The 17,860-nt window shown below is 42.8% G+C and overlaps 1 protein-coding gene across 1 annotated transcript in view; it reads left to right on the top strand.

Annotated features, from left to right (window-relative positions):
* Positions 1-17,251, top strand: part of PPM1L (protein phosphatase, Mg2+/Mn2+ dependent 1L) — a 221,868-nt gene extending 204,617 nt beyond the window's left edge. Inside the window, exons 3-4 of the mRNA XM_066600587.1 lie at positions 8,392-8,553; positions 16,288-17,251. Coding sequence (XP_066456684.1) covers positions 8,392-8,553; positions 16,288-16,634 — 509 coding nt within the window. The 3' untranslated portion in view covers positions 16,635-17,251. The remainder of the gene's footprint in view (positions 1-8,391; positions 8,554-16,287) is intronic.
* The last annotated feature ends 609 nt before the right edge of the window (positions 17,252-17,860 follow it).

Below are 17,860 nucleotides of genomic sequence, written 5' to 3'. Positions count from 1 at the left end.
AGCTACATTTAAGATTTTCATTGTTCTGTCTGGGTCCTTCGGAAGCCTTGGGCTCCTTTTGAGTCACTAAGCGTTTTTCTTTACCTCTTATCTAGGCCAGCAGCTATTGATATTCACCCAAGACTCACTACAGCAAATGGCATTAGATAAGCAGTAATGTCCCACAGGACAGAGTAAATGAATAGACGCCTCTGGTCATTATGAGTTAGCCATTACTAGTGTAAGACACTAAAGATGCTGAAATGTCTTCCACTTCTCTTCTTAAATAACTTGGTGTCTGTGTATAAATCTTCCGAAAAGAGTTAGGTCTAATGCGATATAACCTGTGGTTGTAATATCTCACAGTGTTCTTGCTTTACTTATTTTGCTTTACTAAAGCATAAAGGATACGAGTCTTTCCAGCTGATGGGGATCTACATGTCCTTGTGCAGGGTGCTTGCTGGATTCCACTTTAAGAATGATTACAGAACATTGTGGTTGAACAGTTGACTTTATTTTCTTCGCAAGATTGGCACAAAAGCTTGATCATTACGAACACTCAGGGTGGCACAATAAGCTTGATGGTTGCTGGTCAAATTCAGTGGTGCAAAACACTTGAAAGTTGCAACTTGATAACAGTACTCCATTCAGTTCAACTTTATCTTTACACGGGTCTGTGGTAAGTCCATACCCTTTGGTGTCACCAGTCCACTGATTCCACAGGACACATTTTAGGCCATAGGACAGCCAGTCTCTACCCCTCTACTGATCACTCACTTTCTCTTGCCGTGACTGAAATCTCACACAACCCCCACCGATATTTTCTTCAGCCAGTTCTCTAACTGTCCCTCTTGTGGCTACACTTTTGCCTTGCACTGTACCCAGGGAAGTCCCAAGCCTTTATGCTACCTGAGGCGAAGCATAAAGTGTCCCACATCTCAGCAATAAAAATCATTTTACAGACATTATAAGTGTCAATACACAATATGCCCAATATATATTTAAATAGTTGAGACTTGTCTGCAGTGACAGAGTAATAGCATCCCACGGCACTGGCTCTGTCAGTATAGTGTTACACTTAGTGGTCTCGAGAGTAATAGTGACCCTGTTAATGGCCATAGTAGTAATAGTGACCACATTAGTGGTTCCAGTGATAATAGTGGCCCCAGTAGAAATAGTGTCTCGCATAGTTGCCCCAGTAGTAATAATGACCCCCATAGTGGCCCCAGTAGTAATAGTGGCTCTTTTAGTTACCCCAGTAGTAATAGTGACCCCATTAGTAATAGTATCCCTCATAGTTGCCCCAGTAGTAACAGCGCCCTGCATAGTGTCCCCAGCAGTAATAGTGTCCCCCTTAGTGTTAATAGTGTCCCTGGACCGCAACCTAACAGACATTTAACCTACTCCTTCCAAAGATCTGGTCCACCGGTAGCCTACGCTGCTAACTCTGTGACCCTTGACCTCTCCCCCAGTATCTGTGTACAGAAACTCCTATATGCAGCGAAGGGTAGATGTCAGGAGTCAAAGACTCAGCAGGTGTGGACCAGAGCTGTTGACTAAGTAAGTGAAATGTGTTTGATTGACCCCGGCCAGTTTCCAGCTATTTTTTACCAGCTATCAATATAGCCGGTACAAAATAATTACCGGCCTGGTGGCAACCCACCGCTCCTCTCTGAGGTCCTGCTGATTGCTGCTAGAGGCGGTAGTCTAGGGGGCGCCTCATGGTAGGGGTACCCCTAAGTGCCCCATTCCAGCACTTCTGGATCACTAGGTTTTTGCACCAAATTTAGAAGACCCACTACATAGCTACTGCTGTGGCATGGGCACACAACATAAGCACACTACCACTTGTGCCAGCTTCCAGTCCATTCCGTGGTGGACAAATTCAAGCTTACTGCTTTCACAGGCTGACAGGCTCCCCAGGCACTTCATGTAGTCCCATCGCACATTCCTTGTCTGGCCTCAAAAGCTGTCACTACATAAACTCACCTCAGCTCCTCCTGGCAGCGTTGTGCCCTTCACAGTTATAGACTAAAATAATATTTTTTTTAAGATCCTTTTAAAAAGACATGCATGGGCTATAGGACTAACAAAACAAAAACACAAAGGGATGTCACAATATCCCTTCACACACAACAATTCCGTATTTTTGGGGTCAAGAGGTCCTGATGGTAAGTATCAATGACACGATAGTCGGTAGTAGGGACACTCTTTGATCTTGACTTATAGTGTGTCTGATCAGTGAATCAGATCAGAAGCAAAGCACAAGTGAGCTGCAAAGCTCTTCACTATGTTGTGTTTGCAAGTAATGTAGATAATCAAGGTAGATTCATTCATGAGATCTATAGAAGTGTATATGGACTCATAGAACTTAACTCAGATCATTAATTATAGTCTGAGAAGTACAAACGAGTCCATCAATTTGAGCTCAAGTTCAGGCTCAGTTCGAGCTCGACGCGTTTCCCCACAGGTACGTGGTTCATCAGGAGCAGAGCCTATGTTGGGCTGGCTACTTGTGTCGATGTGCTAGAACTACCGTAAAACTCACAGTATGCTGAACAGGCTACAAAGATATAACCCTGAAACACAGTAGACCTCATGAATAAAGACTTTTCCAACAAAAAGTTACAAACATTAAATCTGTGATGTGATTTTTCTCTACGTGCAAAATGACACTTTTTTCTGATTTCGTTTTTATAGTTGAAGCCTTTGAATCTTGCTGAAAGTGAAATTAAACATGATTGTACGAACACAAGGTGGACACACCAGTAATAAGAATCTTTATTTATATAGCAAATTCTGCTGCATTTTACAAATCAGAGGGAACATGCATCAACAAAATCAGACCTTACATACTGTATTAGAATAATAAACCATGTGAACAGTGAGGGCCTTACTCGCAAGAGCATGCGGTCATGAGGAAATTGGGGTCATGCATGGTGGCTCAATGGTTAGCACGGTGACCTTGCACATTAGGCGTCTTAGGTTCAATTACAACTAAAATCCTCAATGCTGCATGGAGCTTGTATGTTTATCACATGTTTGCGTGGGTTTCCTCCAGTCACTTCCACATTCCAAAGACATACTGATAGGTGAACTTAAAATTGTGAGCCCCAACACGGACAGAACCCATAAAATCAAGTGATGTAAAATGCTGCAGTACATGTTTGCTCTATGTGATAAAGGTGATGAGGATGACATCAATAGTCCAGCCATCTTTAATAAAATAGGGTAGTATGTATAAGCTGCATAGGCCAGTCACCAATCAGCTTATGACTACAATAGAAGCCGGCCGTGTGTTTTTCCGCGGCAATTACAACATGCTGCAGTTTCTTTCAGGCTGCGGAACTCAGCAGCGTGATCATTAAGCTTTTAGGTTCAATAGAACCTAATAGCTGTGGGATAATGCCGTGGATTTCCGCCGCATTTCACGCAGCAGAAATCCGGCCATGGGCATTAACCCTTATTCTTACAATTATCACATATAGTTTTTTGCATACGTCCTTTCTTGTTATAAGATAAGTGGCGCCTTTTTTTTCAGTCTATCTGACACAAAAGCCAGGTGAGCTTCCACTAGCATAAGGAAAAACAAAGTTTCCATAGACTGAGTGATGTTTTTCTACAGCCCCTGTTTTGAACCCCTTCTAATATGTTCCTGAACCAAATCTTCAGCTAGATCAGTAAGGAAGATTTGTCTTCTGGTTTTCTTTTTATTTGCATTCCATTCAAGATTCTTCGTGAAAAAGATTACGTACGACGCAACTGTAGCTACGTTATTGCAGTTCATGAATACTATGAGATCCCACTGCCTTGTTTTCCTTTTATAAGTGTAGCTGTGTACCATCTGATCAAGAGTATTGACAACACGCTTTGTGTTAATGTAATGAAGAATTATTTCTCTTTCGCAAGAGTCTTCTGCAATAACATCAGAGGTGCATTGTGGGAGAAAACACTCTTTCCTGCTTTGTGCACATAGGACACCAAGGCGTCGTCTTTCTCACAAGACCGAAAAGAGAACTTTTAGACCCCCTGTCCTTAGCATTGCTATGGAAAGCTCTGGCACCACGAGTGGAGAATCATTGCGATTCTTCACTCACGGTGGGCAATTCGCAGCATGCTGCGAATTGCCCTGATTCTCCGTGGTCAGCCTATCTATTAGATAGGGCTGACCGGCGGAGATTCGGTGGTGGCTCCTGCTCGCAGAGCTTTGCCACGGGATACCGCATCGCTCGTGGACAGCCGGCCTTACTGCTCTATATTTGCTGGTGCTGGGAAGAAATTAATTTGCTATGAAAGTTTTGTTTTGACATACTGTGCCAACCAGTGTTAACCTATTCTTCAGCAAGTGGTCAGTGAGTTCCATGGATGCTGAAGTACCCTATTGCCAATTCATTCACCACCTTGAATGCAATATTTTCCCCCCCTCGTTGCCTTCTATACCCAAGTAGGGTAAGTCTTTCAGTGGGTAAAGTAGCTGGAGTCACATATCTAGAAGGTCTTCACTGGCGAAAGCAGCATCAACCTCGGAATGTGTCCAATTGCTCATCAGCATCCAGATTCCCACCTGGAAGGTAGTACTTTTGAAGATTGTGATTTATCTCGTTCCTTATTTCACGAAAAGGCACAAATTTGTCTATAGACCTTTGAACACATCTTGGTGATTTATCATCAAATCTCAAAAAGTTCTGTAGGTCTTTAAATCTTCCCTCAAGTCTTCAATCGGTTGACCGATTTTCCTACTAAACTGAATACGGACATTTGAGAAATTGCTTTACAAGTGACCTGCAGTGATCAGCAGTCTAATCAAAGCTTAAATTTCTACTGAAGAGTATTTTTGCCACATGAGCGATGAAATTTGTTCCTCTATAAATTCCCTGATTCGATAATTTTTTCAATAATATTACTAGTGATGTGAAAATCAAAAGCACCAATATATTCAAAGGTGGCAGCTATACCAAGTTTGTTTGTGATTTGATAACATTGTGTCTTTTCGCTTTGCATGGCACCGGTGGACTTCTTCTCCACAGAAGCCGTGTTTCCTTACAGCCAGAAATGCAGTGCTGTTACCTTCCAAATCATCATCAATATTTTTAGCACTTTGTTCATCTGTGACTTCACTCGCAACACTCACATGATCATCTTCACCATCATTTCGCTTGGGATCAAATTTGTCATTGCAGAACTGTCTTTACCGCAAGCAAGTTATTTCTGTGTCACTCAATTTGCTTTTCGACTCTATGCAGGGGCGTACCTAAAGGCTCAGGGGCCCGGGTGCAAAAGTTCAGCTCGGGCCCTCCCAGTTCCTATTTCCCCCTCGCAACGTATCTATATTTTATATATTTTATATTTTTTATTTATAAAATCCGTGCATGGCCCCCACACAAGAGATCCGTGCATCTTACTGCCCATAGGGATGCATTGGCATCGGTAGAGCAGCTAAAAGCATGCAGATGGGATTCCTTTCCGGTTTGCGGGTCACACACACAGGAAGAAATCGCAGCATGCTCCATTTTCCTGCGGATCTGCTGCAAGGACGGCTCCTGCGGCTTCCATTGAAGCCTATGGAAGCCGTTCGTATCCGCGGCACAGCTGCAGCTGTTTTTGTACTGTGCTGTGGATACGTGGGAGAACAGGAGATGTTCCAGAAGATAGCTATATGGCCTTTAGACTGGCCGGCGGCTCAAACTGACTTGTTCCTAGCTTGTCACATATGTTCCTAAACACTCTCTCTAAACAACTTATTGTTTAGATTTACTGTTCCAAGAAGTTAAAGGGGTTGTCCCACGCCGAAACGTTTTTTTTTTTTTTTCAATAGCCCCCCCGTTCGGCGCGAGACAAACCCGATGCAGGGGTTAAACAAGAAAACCGCACAGTGCTTACCTGAATCCCCGTGCTCCGGTGACTTCTTACTTACCTGGTGAAGATGGCCGCCGGGATCTTCTCCCTTGGTGGACCGCAGGTCTTCTGTGCGGTCCATTGCCGATTCCAGCCTCCTGATTGGCTGGAATCAGCACGTGACGGGGCGGAGCTACAAGGAGCTGCTCTCCAGCACGAGCGGCCCCATTCAGGAAAGAAGAAGACCGGACTGCGCAAGCGCGTCTAATCTGGCGATTAGACGCTGAAAATTAGACGGCACCATGGAGACGAGGACGCTAGCAACGGAACAGGTAAGTGAATAACTTCTGTATGGCTCATAATTAATGCACAATGTACATTACAAAGTGCATTAATATGGCCATACAGAAGTGTATAGACCCACTTGCTTTCGCGGGACAACCCCTTTAATCCTGTATGGTCAACTCTACGCTTGCGTGTGTTTGGTTGGCATTTTAGATGTTAAATCCTTTATGTTGTATATTTTATATTTTGTTTATGTTCTTTGACTAATGGTAACAAATGAATTATAGTAGATTTGAATTATTATAATTAACCATGTGACCCTATAAAAGTGTTGCTTGTCACTCAAATAAATGAATTACTTTGGATCACATCCCATGCTGTGTGATTTAATGTTAGTCTCCTGAGCTCAGCTTACCTCTAACAAACTAAGAATTTGGACCCCAATAGCATATTGTATAGCAAATATTGGTTTGTTCTCTGAATACTACTATCTGGTGACTGATGCTCAACTCTGACAGTTGTGGTGAGATCTACCCAAAACCACTGCGATACATTGTCTGCTGTTCACAGCAAAGCATGAAGGTGGAAAAAACAAGTGACCTGGAAAAAAGCTTGTGAGTCCGTCAGACTCATGTTAAAGGGGTTGTCCCGCGGCAGCAAGTGGGTCTATACACTTCTGTATGGCCATATTAATGCACTTTGTAATGTACATTGTGCATTAATTATGAGCCATACAGAAGTTATCAAAAGTTATTCACTTACCTGTTCCGTTGCTGGCGTCCTCGTCTCCATGGTTGCCGTCTAATTTTCGCCGTCTAATGGCCAAATTAGACGCGCTTGCGCAGTCCGGGTCTTCTCCTCTTCTCAATGGGGCTCGGTGTAGCTCCGTGTAGCTCCGCCCCGTCACGTGCCGATTCCAGCCAATCAGGAGGCTGGAATCGGCAATGGACCGCACAGAAGAGCTGCGGTCCACGGAGGGAGAAGATACCGGCGGCCATGTTCAACCGGTAAGTAAGAAGTCACCGGAGCGCGGGGATTCAGGTAAGCGCTGTGCGGTGTTCTTTTTTAACCCCTGCATCGGGGTTGTCTTGCGCCGAACGGGGGGGGGAGTTGAAAAAAAAAAAACCCCGTTTCGGCGCGGGACAACCCCTTTAAGTGTCTGTGTAGCAAAATTAAGTAATGGCATTTATCTGGTTCGTACATAATGTGGAAAGAAAGTGCAAAATCGTGGTATCAAGCAACATCATGGAGGAATAGTGAAAAGGATATCACACAAAGCTAAAAGTACCGCAAATTCTCAAAAACATTATGGTATGAGTCTAAGAGACGTGCCTTAGGTGTTCCAGAGTTATGTTGAGAATCAATCAAGGCAACAATTAGAGTTTTTGCTGTTTTCACAAAAAGAAAAGGGTGGATTCTGAAGATGCTTTGGGGTGCAGGTGACATGAGTGTGCAAGTGATTGAATATAAGGAGTAAAGGAGAGTTCTACGAGCACCACACAGTGAAATGGAAGTATCAGATTTAAGGCCATTTTACGTGTAGCGATTAATGTCAAAATTTGTCCAAATGGACGAAAATGAGCGATAATTGTTACATGTAAACGCGAGCATCGTTCACTTTTTGTTTGAACTATGGATTTTAATTCACTTAAAATCCATCCTTCAGCCACTGAAAGACTGAGCATGTATTTCGTTAATCTCTCAAAAGACTGCAGGATGTTCTCCCTGCCGCATGTTTATACTAGCCATGAGGAGAACAATGGAATGTGCCAGCAACTGTTTGCACAACTGGGCATGTGTTTAAATGCATGCTGGGCTCTGCAAACAACTCCTGGAGGTCCTTTTACATGCAAATGAAGATAATAAAGTGATAATGGCCGTTAATAGCCCTTAACACTTTATGCAAATAGATCGCTAAATCTTTCAATCTTTCAGTCATTGGAAATATTATTTTTGCGTGTTAAAGGGCCTTTTTAGGTAGATTAGTAGATGGTGGAAATATAAAAATTAGAAAGGTAAACAGTCACATGAAGCGACCTGAGTGGACAAAACTTTCTAGCCACCTCCTGCCTCATTTTACAATCATGGGTAACAGTAGGCATGTGTCATCCTGAAAAATTCATTGAGTGAAAAGACTTCAGAAGATATAATTTGTAAATTGAGTCAGCGCTTGCTGACTCCTGTATAGTTACTAGTACTAGAAACTGTCTTTAGAAGCCAGTGTGTGTTATCAGGTAGATCCTGTGTCTCTGAGTACAAAAGACTCAGCACATCTCTGTTTTCCTCTTGCAGGTACCACATGTTTAATTGCTTTGTTATCTGACAAAGAACTCACAGTGGCAAATGTTGGGGATTCACGCGGTGTCTTGTGTGACAAGGATGGAAATGCTATTCCCTTATCGCATGATCACAAACCATATCAGCTAAAGGAAAGAAAGAGGATTAAGAGAGCTGGTAAGATCCTTGCCCGCATGAATACACATTACAAGCTTTAACTTTACTATTCACACACACGAGAGTCCATTGCATTGGTTAACGTACAACACTTAGAATTTAGATTGGATTTTTAGTAACTAGGCCATTATTAGTATGGTTATAATGAATCACATGGCTTATCTCAGAGGAAATATAGAATTGGACAAGTAAAACTACAAAACTCACATATCTATTTTCATCTGCAATCAAGTTTCTCCTACAGACATTAGATATTTGTTGGATTTGCACCAAAAAATCCTATTATGTTGGCATGAATTTCAAGCTGTCCTAATTGTATTTCTAGATTTTGAAAACAAAATCCAACTATATAACATAGGCCGCCTGTACACGGGCGGAAATCCCGCCGCGGGATTTCCGCCACTGAAAGCCTGCATAGGAGTGCATTACAATACGCACTCCTATGCAGACGGACGCGGTTTGGGCGCAAAATCTCGCGCGGCAAACAAACCCCGGCACATGAAAGAGCCGGGGCCGCTGGGCGCGGGTGAGTACGCGCTCGTCCCTGCAGGCGCTCGGGTCGAGTCCCGCCCGTCTGCAGGCGGCCTAAAGCATAGAATCTACATTTTTTTTTCCAGAAATTGCACCACTGTTGCCCAAGTTTCTGGTGTTCCAGCTCATCTCCATTCACTTGAATAGGGCTAAGCTGCAGTACCAGACATAACACATAGACAGGAGATGGAACAATACCTCTGTAGTGCCACCTATTGGATGGCAGCATTCCTTTAAATTGATGCTTGACCCTTTATACAGGTCTGTAGAGCAATGATTGGGAACAATTCTCAATCATTGCTCTTCAGACTTGTATAAAGGGTCAAGCGTTGATTTGAAGGAGTGTTGCCATCCAATAGGCACTGTAGAGGTATTGTTCCATCCCCATTATTTGCATATTTCCCAGAGGCACATGGATGGCCTTATAAGTCTCCTCACTCACCTTCTTGGTGCTCTCCCTAAGGAGTGATGTTACCCCTGCATAGACAGAAGTGAGATATTGTACATAGCAGTCATTTTATTTCTAATCCTGACCAATTTCATATACAACCCTTCTTATTTTATTATTTACTGTTATAAATGTGTTAAGTCATATTAGCGTTTAGCATCACACTTCCTGCTGCCTTTTCAAAGCAATAGACTTCTTTTTAACATATGAAACAGAAAATGTATATTATTGCCTTTACCAGATGGAGAAATCCTGTAATAAAAGTAGAAGGGCTGAAAGGCGTTCAGATTCTACATCTTTGATCGGCAAGTCCACTATTTGCCTATATTTAGTCTTTGAAGCAGAATACTTAGGCTGACCCCTTTATCTTTTAAGGGGTCGGAGGAACGCTGTTTTTGGCTACTACCAATCCCAGCAAATATGCCAAATGGGTCCATATATACCTATAGACCAGACTACTCTTTACTATACAGTTCACAAAAAAGTAGCCAGATGTAACTGTATTGGAGAGTGTAGTCTGATACATTTTTTATAAACAGTCAACCACTGCGAAAAAAAATCATAAAATGAGCTGTATATATTTTTTGTGCATGAGCCTCTATGGATGATGTGTTCGCACGGCAGATACGCTGAGAGATTTTCTGGCATAGTTGCCAAATGCAGCCCTATAATGTAATATCAACAGAGCCTTATGCATTGATGTAATCAGTAAAAAGCAGCTAATCATAAATTTAGACAGATACGATCTATATGATAGATATAGGTATGAAGATATTTTTGTATGTAAATTGAAGTAATTACTACACCAATTGACTAATTAGAAACTTAATAAGTGTGTAAGTATGTATCACAGTGCAAAATAGAGCTTAGCCATGCAAGATTACCCAGAAGCCGAAAGGTCTGTATCTTGCAGAAGGTTCTTCAGCAGATAGCTTTCAGGTACGGGTCAAGAAAGGCAAAGCAACTTTTAGGAAACAAAAGAGCAGTGGTAAGCTATGGAAAATAACTGGCATATAAGAAAGATACAGCAAACTGAAGTCCTGCTACTCAGGTGAAAACTCACAATAACTATTAGAACCCATGTGGACCTTTTTTTACAATCTGAAGTGGTCTTCAAAGAATTTGAAACAAAAGAGATAGAGACTCTCCTATTCTCAGGAACACAAGGGGTAGGATGCTGAACAATGGCAACAAGTTGAACTGGGCATCACAAGTTCAGATGGGTTGTCCGGGAATTCAACAAAATGGCTGTCATCAATGCAACCTGTGGAAACTCTTCCTAGGACAGGTGGATGTATCTCTAAATTGGAAGAGAAAGAGGGCAAACCAGGAGCGGGTCTGTAGTTGGGCAGGAGTTTAACACCACTCTGTTAGTTCCTGTTAGTAAACCTGATCTGAACGAATAGCGTGGCATTAGGCTCTGTCCCTGTTCCTGGCCCCGCCCTAACCCCCTTTTACCTCTTGTATAGAGATGAATTTCCATATCCTACGATGTGTTTCTACAAGCTGCAGACGGTGACTATTTTGTTGAATTCCTGGACAACCCCTTTAATTTTTTAGTTCAAGCAGGAGACTGTTTGTCTGCAATATAATGTACACAGGACCATCAGGAAGGTGTTTAATCTGTTCGAACTTCATTTGATACCAGGACAATGCCAAGGTCATAAAGACTTCATTGCAGCAAGAATATGAAAAACAGTGTTCTACAACACCTGGCATGGCCTGCATACAGCCCTGATCGCATCATCATTGAGACTGTCTGATATTAGCTACAGGAACAAGTCAGACAGCTGAAGTCCCCATAAAAATGTGTCAAGTTCTCCAGCACGGCAGTTTACGAAGGAGAATTAATGCTAGTATTATATAGTTTTCATTTTAGTGAAATGTCTACAAGTAGAAGGATATTATAAATACTGTATATTCCGGCATATAACCGGTGTCGGGTGTCGTCTTATACGCCGGTTATACAGATAATGAGGCGCTGTCCCTCCAAAAAAAATCAATACTCACCTCCCGTGGCGCTGCTGCAGGCTTTCACTCACTCATGCATGCCGGCAGAGCATTGCTTTCTGCAAGCGGGGCTTGAATGCCCCGCCTCCAGAAAGCTAATGACGTCATTGAATGGCTGTGATTGGCTAACGCCAGACTAAGTTAGCCAATCAGAGCATTAGCTTTCTGAAGGCGGGGTATATAAGCCCCGCTTGCAGAAAGCAATGCTCTGCTGGCGTACACGAGGGAGCGACAGGCTGCAGCAGCGCCGCCGGAGGTGAGTATTGATTTTTTTTTCACACTGTATTCCTAGCATATAAGACGAAAAGTCGGGGGTCATCTTATACGCCCCGTTGTCTTATATGCCGTAATATACAGTAGATATACGGTAGATATTAAGGATCAATAAGAACAAGGGTTCATTCACATCTGTGTCTGAGGTTCCATTCTGAACATCCGTCGCTGATTTCCGCTAGACAACGGGATAAAATAGTGCAGCAGTCAGTGCTGTTTCATCCTGTAAATTCCGTCAAAATGCCAGACTGCAGAAATGGAACGGACCCCATTATAGTCAATAGGGGTCCATTCAGCACTGTTCAGTCCTGTCTTAAGACAGAACCATTTGGCCAAGGGGTGCAGTTTCTCTGCTCCCCAAAGGGATATCCATTTCTCTCCTCTATAACGCTGATGTGAACAAGCCCTAACAAAGTTAAAATGGAGAAATAAGATTGGAGCTGAAGAAGAAATGTGAGCTATCGAAATACTTACATTTTACCATAGCAAATTCAGAAATAAAAACTTTATAGGTAATTCTGAACACTTTCATTGTCCCCAGGTCCAGCATTCATCGTTATGGAAGGCTTGCATTAAATATATGAAAGCTCATAAAATGTCTTTATTGCTCAAAGAACTAATATCTGTTTAATTCTGCAAACCTCGTAAGCAGTTAAGATTGACCTGAAAACCAACTTTTAGAAAAGCAGGATGCACACAATGATGTTTAGTGTTTGTGATGTTCTCATTTATTCGTTGTGATTAGTCCCCGGAGAATTAGGAGCCATCCCAAAGATTTCTCTACTGGTATGTGCTGTGATCAGCATAACATTTAGCCCCAGCTCAGTCTAATAGAGAATTGCTGTTTTGTTGAGCTGCTATGTCGACTGTAGACCTTGTTGTAGGGGTTGTCCCGCGGCAGCAAGTGGGTCTATACACTTCTGTATGGCCATATTAATGCACTTTGTAATATACATTGTGCATTAATTATGAGCCATACAGAAGTTATAAAAAGTTTTTTACTTACCTGCTCCGTTGCTGGCGTCCTCGTCTCCATGGTGCCGACTAATTTTCGCCCTCCGATGGCCAAATTAGCCGCGCTTGCGCAGTCCTGGTCTTCTGCTCTCTTCAATGGAGCCACTCGTGCAGAATGCAGGCTCCGTGTAGCTCCGCCCCGTCACGTGCCGATTCCAGCCAATCAGGAGGCTGGAATCGGCAATGGACCGCACAGAAGAGCTGCGGTCCACGGAGGAAGAGGATTCCGGCGGCCATCTTCACAGGTAAGTATAGAAGTCACCGGAGCGCGGGGATTAAGGTAAGCGCTCCGGTAAGCTTTCTGTACGTCCCTGCATCGGGGTTGTCTCGCGCCGAACGGGGGGGGGGGGGGTTGAAAAAAAAAAAAACCCGTTTCGGCGCGGGACAACCCCTTTAATCTATAGTTAGAGGTAGAAATATTTTAATAGTTGTTTAGTTGTGGTCATTGTCTGATCAGAGTCTCCTAATGAACTTCTAAAAGCTTTGCACACACTGCTCATGTGACATTCACTTGTAGTAGGTTGTGGTTATGCAGTATTCCCCTTTCAATAAGTAGGAGTAAAAGCACTTTCACATCCGCGTTAAAACCCACGGTCGGCGGTTTAGTCGCAGATCCGGCTCAAAATACTGGAAGAAAAGGCGCTGCATGCAGCACTTTTTCTTCCGTACAAAAGCCGGGTAGCTAAGCCGAAACGGATCGTATCCTATTATAGTCAATGGGGTCCATTTGGCGCTGTTCGTTGCCTATCCTGAGATGGAGCCGTTCGGCCAGGGGATTCCCATTTCCTGCTCCCTGAACAGAACAGGAAAAGCGGAACCATGAGCGTATATGTGAAACCACCCTTAAAGGGGTTGTCTCAAGGCCACAGTGATTTTTTTTTTATTGCCCAGTCCCCCTTCTTAAGCATACATTACTATGCAGCAGTGTAAACGGCTTTTAAAGCAGGTTTCTACTCACAGTTCTGGTGTTTCAGCAACTTATAAAACTTCTTCCAAAGATGGCCGCCGGTTCTTTTCCCAAGGATGCACTGCGGTTTTCTCCCATGGTGCACCGCGGGTCTTCTCCTATGGTGCACCATGGGCTCTGTGCGTTCCATTGCCGATTCCAGCCTCCTGATTGGCTGGAATCGGCACACGTGACGGGGCGGAGCTACGCAATGACACGTAGAAGGGGGCGGAGCCAGAACGCCGCTCGTGCCCGGACGAACCAGAAGAAGAAGACCCTTCTGCGCAAGCGCGTCTAAAAAAGCAAGCAGACAGCGAAATTAGACGGAGCCATGGAGACGGGGAGGCCAGCGCAGGGAAGGTAAGTGAATAACTTCTGTATGGCTCATATTTAATGCACAATGTATATTACAAAGTGCATTAATATGGCCATACAGAAGTGCTTAACCTCACTTGCTTTCACGAGACAACCCCTTTAACGGAATGAGGTCAAACATTTCAATCTATCAAAATGTGACTCAGATTAGAGAGTCGGAGACTGAGGCTACACGGAGGTTGGATTCTTTTATTCACAAACTTGCAGTTGTATTGGCTGCTGGAAGGACTTGATATGCACTTTGATCTCCATTCAGGGCCATCCATGGATCGCTATGCAGGATTGAATGTGAAGGAGCACATGGTAATAATGTTTGACCTGCAGCCACAGTCCACAAGATATTAGTACATTATATCGGTGGGCTAGAGCACAAGATGTTAGAATCATTCCCTGGAGTTTTTGCTCTGTTGACATGATGGCATCATGCAAAGCTACACATTTGTCAATGCCATGGTCATCCATGAGGGCAGCAGTGCTCTTTTCCTGTGACTAACCCCTCTTTCTGAATGAAGTTTCAACGCATATTATTTCCAAAACTCCAGCGTTTCAGAAAAAAACACATCACTACACTTTATGTGACCGCCCCAACTTTATGCTGCCTATAGTTTAACAAGTAAAAAGTTCACTTTAGCTTTTCTTCATTTTCACTATGCAGTTTGTTATAGCAATGCAGTAGAATATTGCACCATCCATTGAAAAAACATATACGTCAAACATATATATGTCTTAACATGGAAGTCTATGGGAAACGGATGGCTTACAATGGCAACCATCGGAGGCATACTTTTAGTTTTACATTTGTTTCACATCTGTTGGCATACATGTCAGGACATGTGGCGTTTAGATATAAGTTAAGGAAGGAGGCATCTATAAATGGGATTCATATTTGATGGCCATAAACACATTGGAGGACCCTGAAGGTATGATCATGTTCGTAGAACATACCTGAGATTAAAAGTGCTTCATGATATGGTGTGTTATCCTTTTGGAAATAGCCAAAAGTAGATAGGTAAACTGACGATGAATAGAAGCACATGTAAGCAACAATGGCCAGGTAGATTGTGCAGTGCACCACCACCAACATTAACATTGAAAGTATACCAGATGGGTCACGGAATTCTAGACAGTGACTCTACCATACGTTTGGCACAATAGAAAGCAAATTTCATCACTCCAGGCTACTTTTTACAGTTTTCAACCTTAGGGCTCAGTTACACGGGCGCATCGGCGCCCATGTTACTGCAGGAGGAAGACAGCCGTACCTCAAGGCGGACGTCTCTCTGCAGTGCCGGAAGAAAGAACATGTGACCAGCTTCACTTCCGGCCATGTGTTCTTTCTTCAGCGCTGCAGAGAGACGTCCGTCTTGAAGTACAGCCGTCTTCCCCCTGCAGTAAGAGCTCAGTCACACGGGCGTATCGGTGCCTGTGTACGGGTGCCGATGCGCCCGTGTGACTGAGGCCTTATAGTAAGCCAATGCTGCCTGTCTTCTGTTCTTAGCTGACAGAAGTAGAACCCACTGCTGTAGTCTGTCCGCTTCAAGATTTGAAGTGGTACATTAAGAAATGTTCTTCTGTATTCCAAACCTTTGTGACCTTTCTCCTCTCACAAACTTTTTTACTTGATGTTTTTTGTTTTGTACATCAATTTCTGTAAACTCTATAGCCTTTTGTGCATTACATCCCCGAAGATGAGCAGTTTCTACATTTATCTGAACTACCCCATCTGGCACATTACATTCTAGTATTTGGTCTGAACAATAACTAACCCTCTGGACTATATGAGCATTTTTTCATCAATTATTTGGCTGAACTCACTTTATATTAAAGTCCAGAGAACAGGGGACAAGCATTGAGTCTACTGCATTCTCATGTGTATACATTTTTATCCATTTATTAGAAGGGGAAATAGCAATGACAGGAATGCCTTCAAAATGTTGTTTCAGTAATGAGTCTATTGGAACAGAGATCTAATAGGCAGCACAGAATTTACTTTTTGGCTTATTACTGCAGACAGGTGAAAGCTTTTGTAACATAGACCTTACTGTATACAACATTCAGAGTTACTTCAATCGTTCTGAAATCTAATTGCTGTTGTGTTATTAGTGAATAACGGATTCATTGTTTTTTTTACTACCAGGTGGTTTCATCAGTTTTAATGGCTCTTGGAGAGTTCAAGGAATTTTGGCAATGTCCCGCTCTTTAGGGGATTATCCCTTGAAAAATCTGAACGTCATCATATCAGACCCAGATATCCTAAGCTTCGACCTCGACAAGCTGCAGCCAGAATTCATGATCCTGGCATCTGATGGGCTATGGGACGCTTTCAGTAACGAAGAAGCTGTCCGATTCATTAAAGAACGCCTCGATGAACCTCACTTTGGAGCCAAAAGCATTGTGTTACAATCCTTCTACAGAGGATGTCCTGATAACATAACAGTCATGGTAGTAAAGTTCAGGAATAGTAGCAGAACAGATGAACAATAAGGTATCTACTTATGTACAGATGGACTTCAGGCAAACTATTTTATTTTAATTAAGTAGGAAAATGTGGAAACATTATTAAGATTGCCCCATGACTCCATATCCATGTCCTAGACCTTAACATGGACTCATGCAGCTAATGTATCCATCAACTGTAAACTTATGAACACACAAAGTATATATTATATGACCCAACATTGTTACATTCTTAACAAGCAACTATCTGTATTAAAAGAAAGTGTTACCCTCCAGGGAGACTTTAAGGCGTTGTGTTTGGGTGGAGGTGAGAACGTATTCTGCTGCATCCTAGGAGATTTGAGAACCATGTCACACTGTCAATGAATAAACCAAGTGTTCACTTTTACCAACCATTTGTCTAATGTATATCCAGGGAGAGTCCTGACAAAATATTGTGAAAAAGTTGTAAAGATGTATTCTCATAATAATGATGTCACCTATAAATTGCTTTGTCTTTGAAGAACAATTTAAAGCTTACCTGCTGAACTGTTTGCCATGCCTTCCATGGTTTGTTCTCATTATTAGGACATGAAGAGGGAGACTCCATACTTTGATATTTTAAAACTTGGAAGAAGTATGTCTAATAAAATCCCCAGAACACATCTGACAAACTTTGGTGTTTTATCACAACTGGATTCTACATGCTTGCTCCTGGAACAACTGTATAACATAACTCTAAATATGCTCCAACTTATTGGCTACTTTGAGATTTGGTCACCAAACACTGCAGCCTATATGGATGTGATGCATACATGGATCACTAAGCAAGTGAACACTCAAGGACACAAGTGTTGCACTGTGGTATTTGCTAAGATATCTTGATCTTGGGATAGCCTGCCTGATAAGAGTTGTCTTTTTCGTCATGGTCGAGCCTCTTTCACACAAGCGTTGTTTTGACGCTGAGTAGGTGCGTCACAAATCGCATCTAAAAGAACCCATGATTTCCTATGGGTTCTTTTCGGATGAGCGATTTTTTGACACGCCGAGAAAATCACGCATCAAAAGATCGTCGCGTGGTTTTTTTATACCGAGATTTCTCGCTGTTAAAAGATAGGACATAGACTCCTATCGGAGCTAACCGGCTAAGGGAGGGGAACGGATGGGGAGCAGCAATCTCACTAAGAACAGCCGTGATGTGCCCTTCAAGTTGTGATCATATATTGCAACGATGATGAGGAAGATTTAACAAACTATTTATGGTATGCAGCTAA

Source organism: Eleutherodactylus coqui, chromosome 1 (assembly GCF_035609145.1).
Source record: "Eleutherodactylus coqui strain aEleCoq1 chromosome 1, aEleCoq1.hap1, whole genome shotgun sequence".
Lineage (NCBI taxonomy): Eukaryota > Metazoa > Chordata > Amphibia > Anura > Eleutherodactylidae > Eleutherodactylus > Eleutherodactylus coqui.
This window is presented reverse-complemented; position numbering and strand designations above follow the sequence as displayed.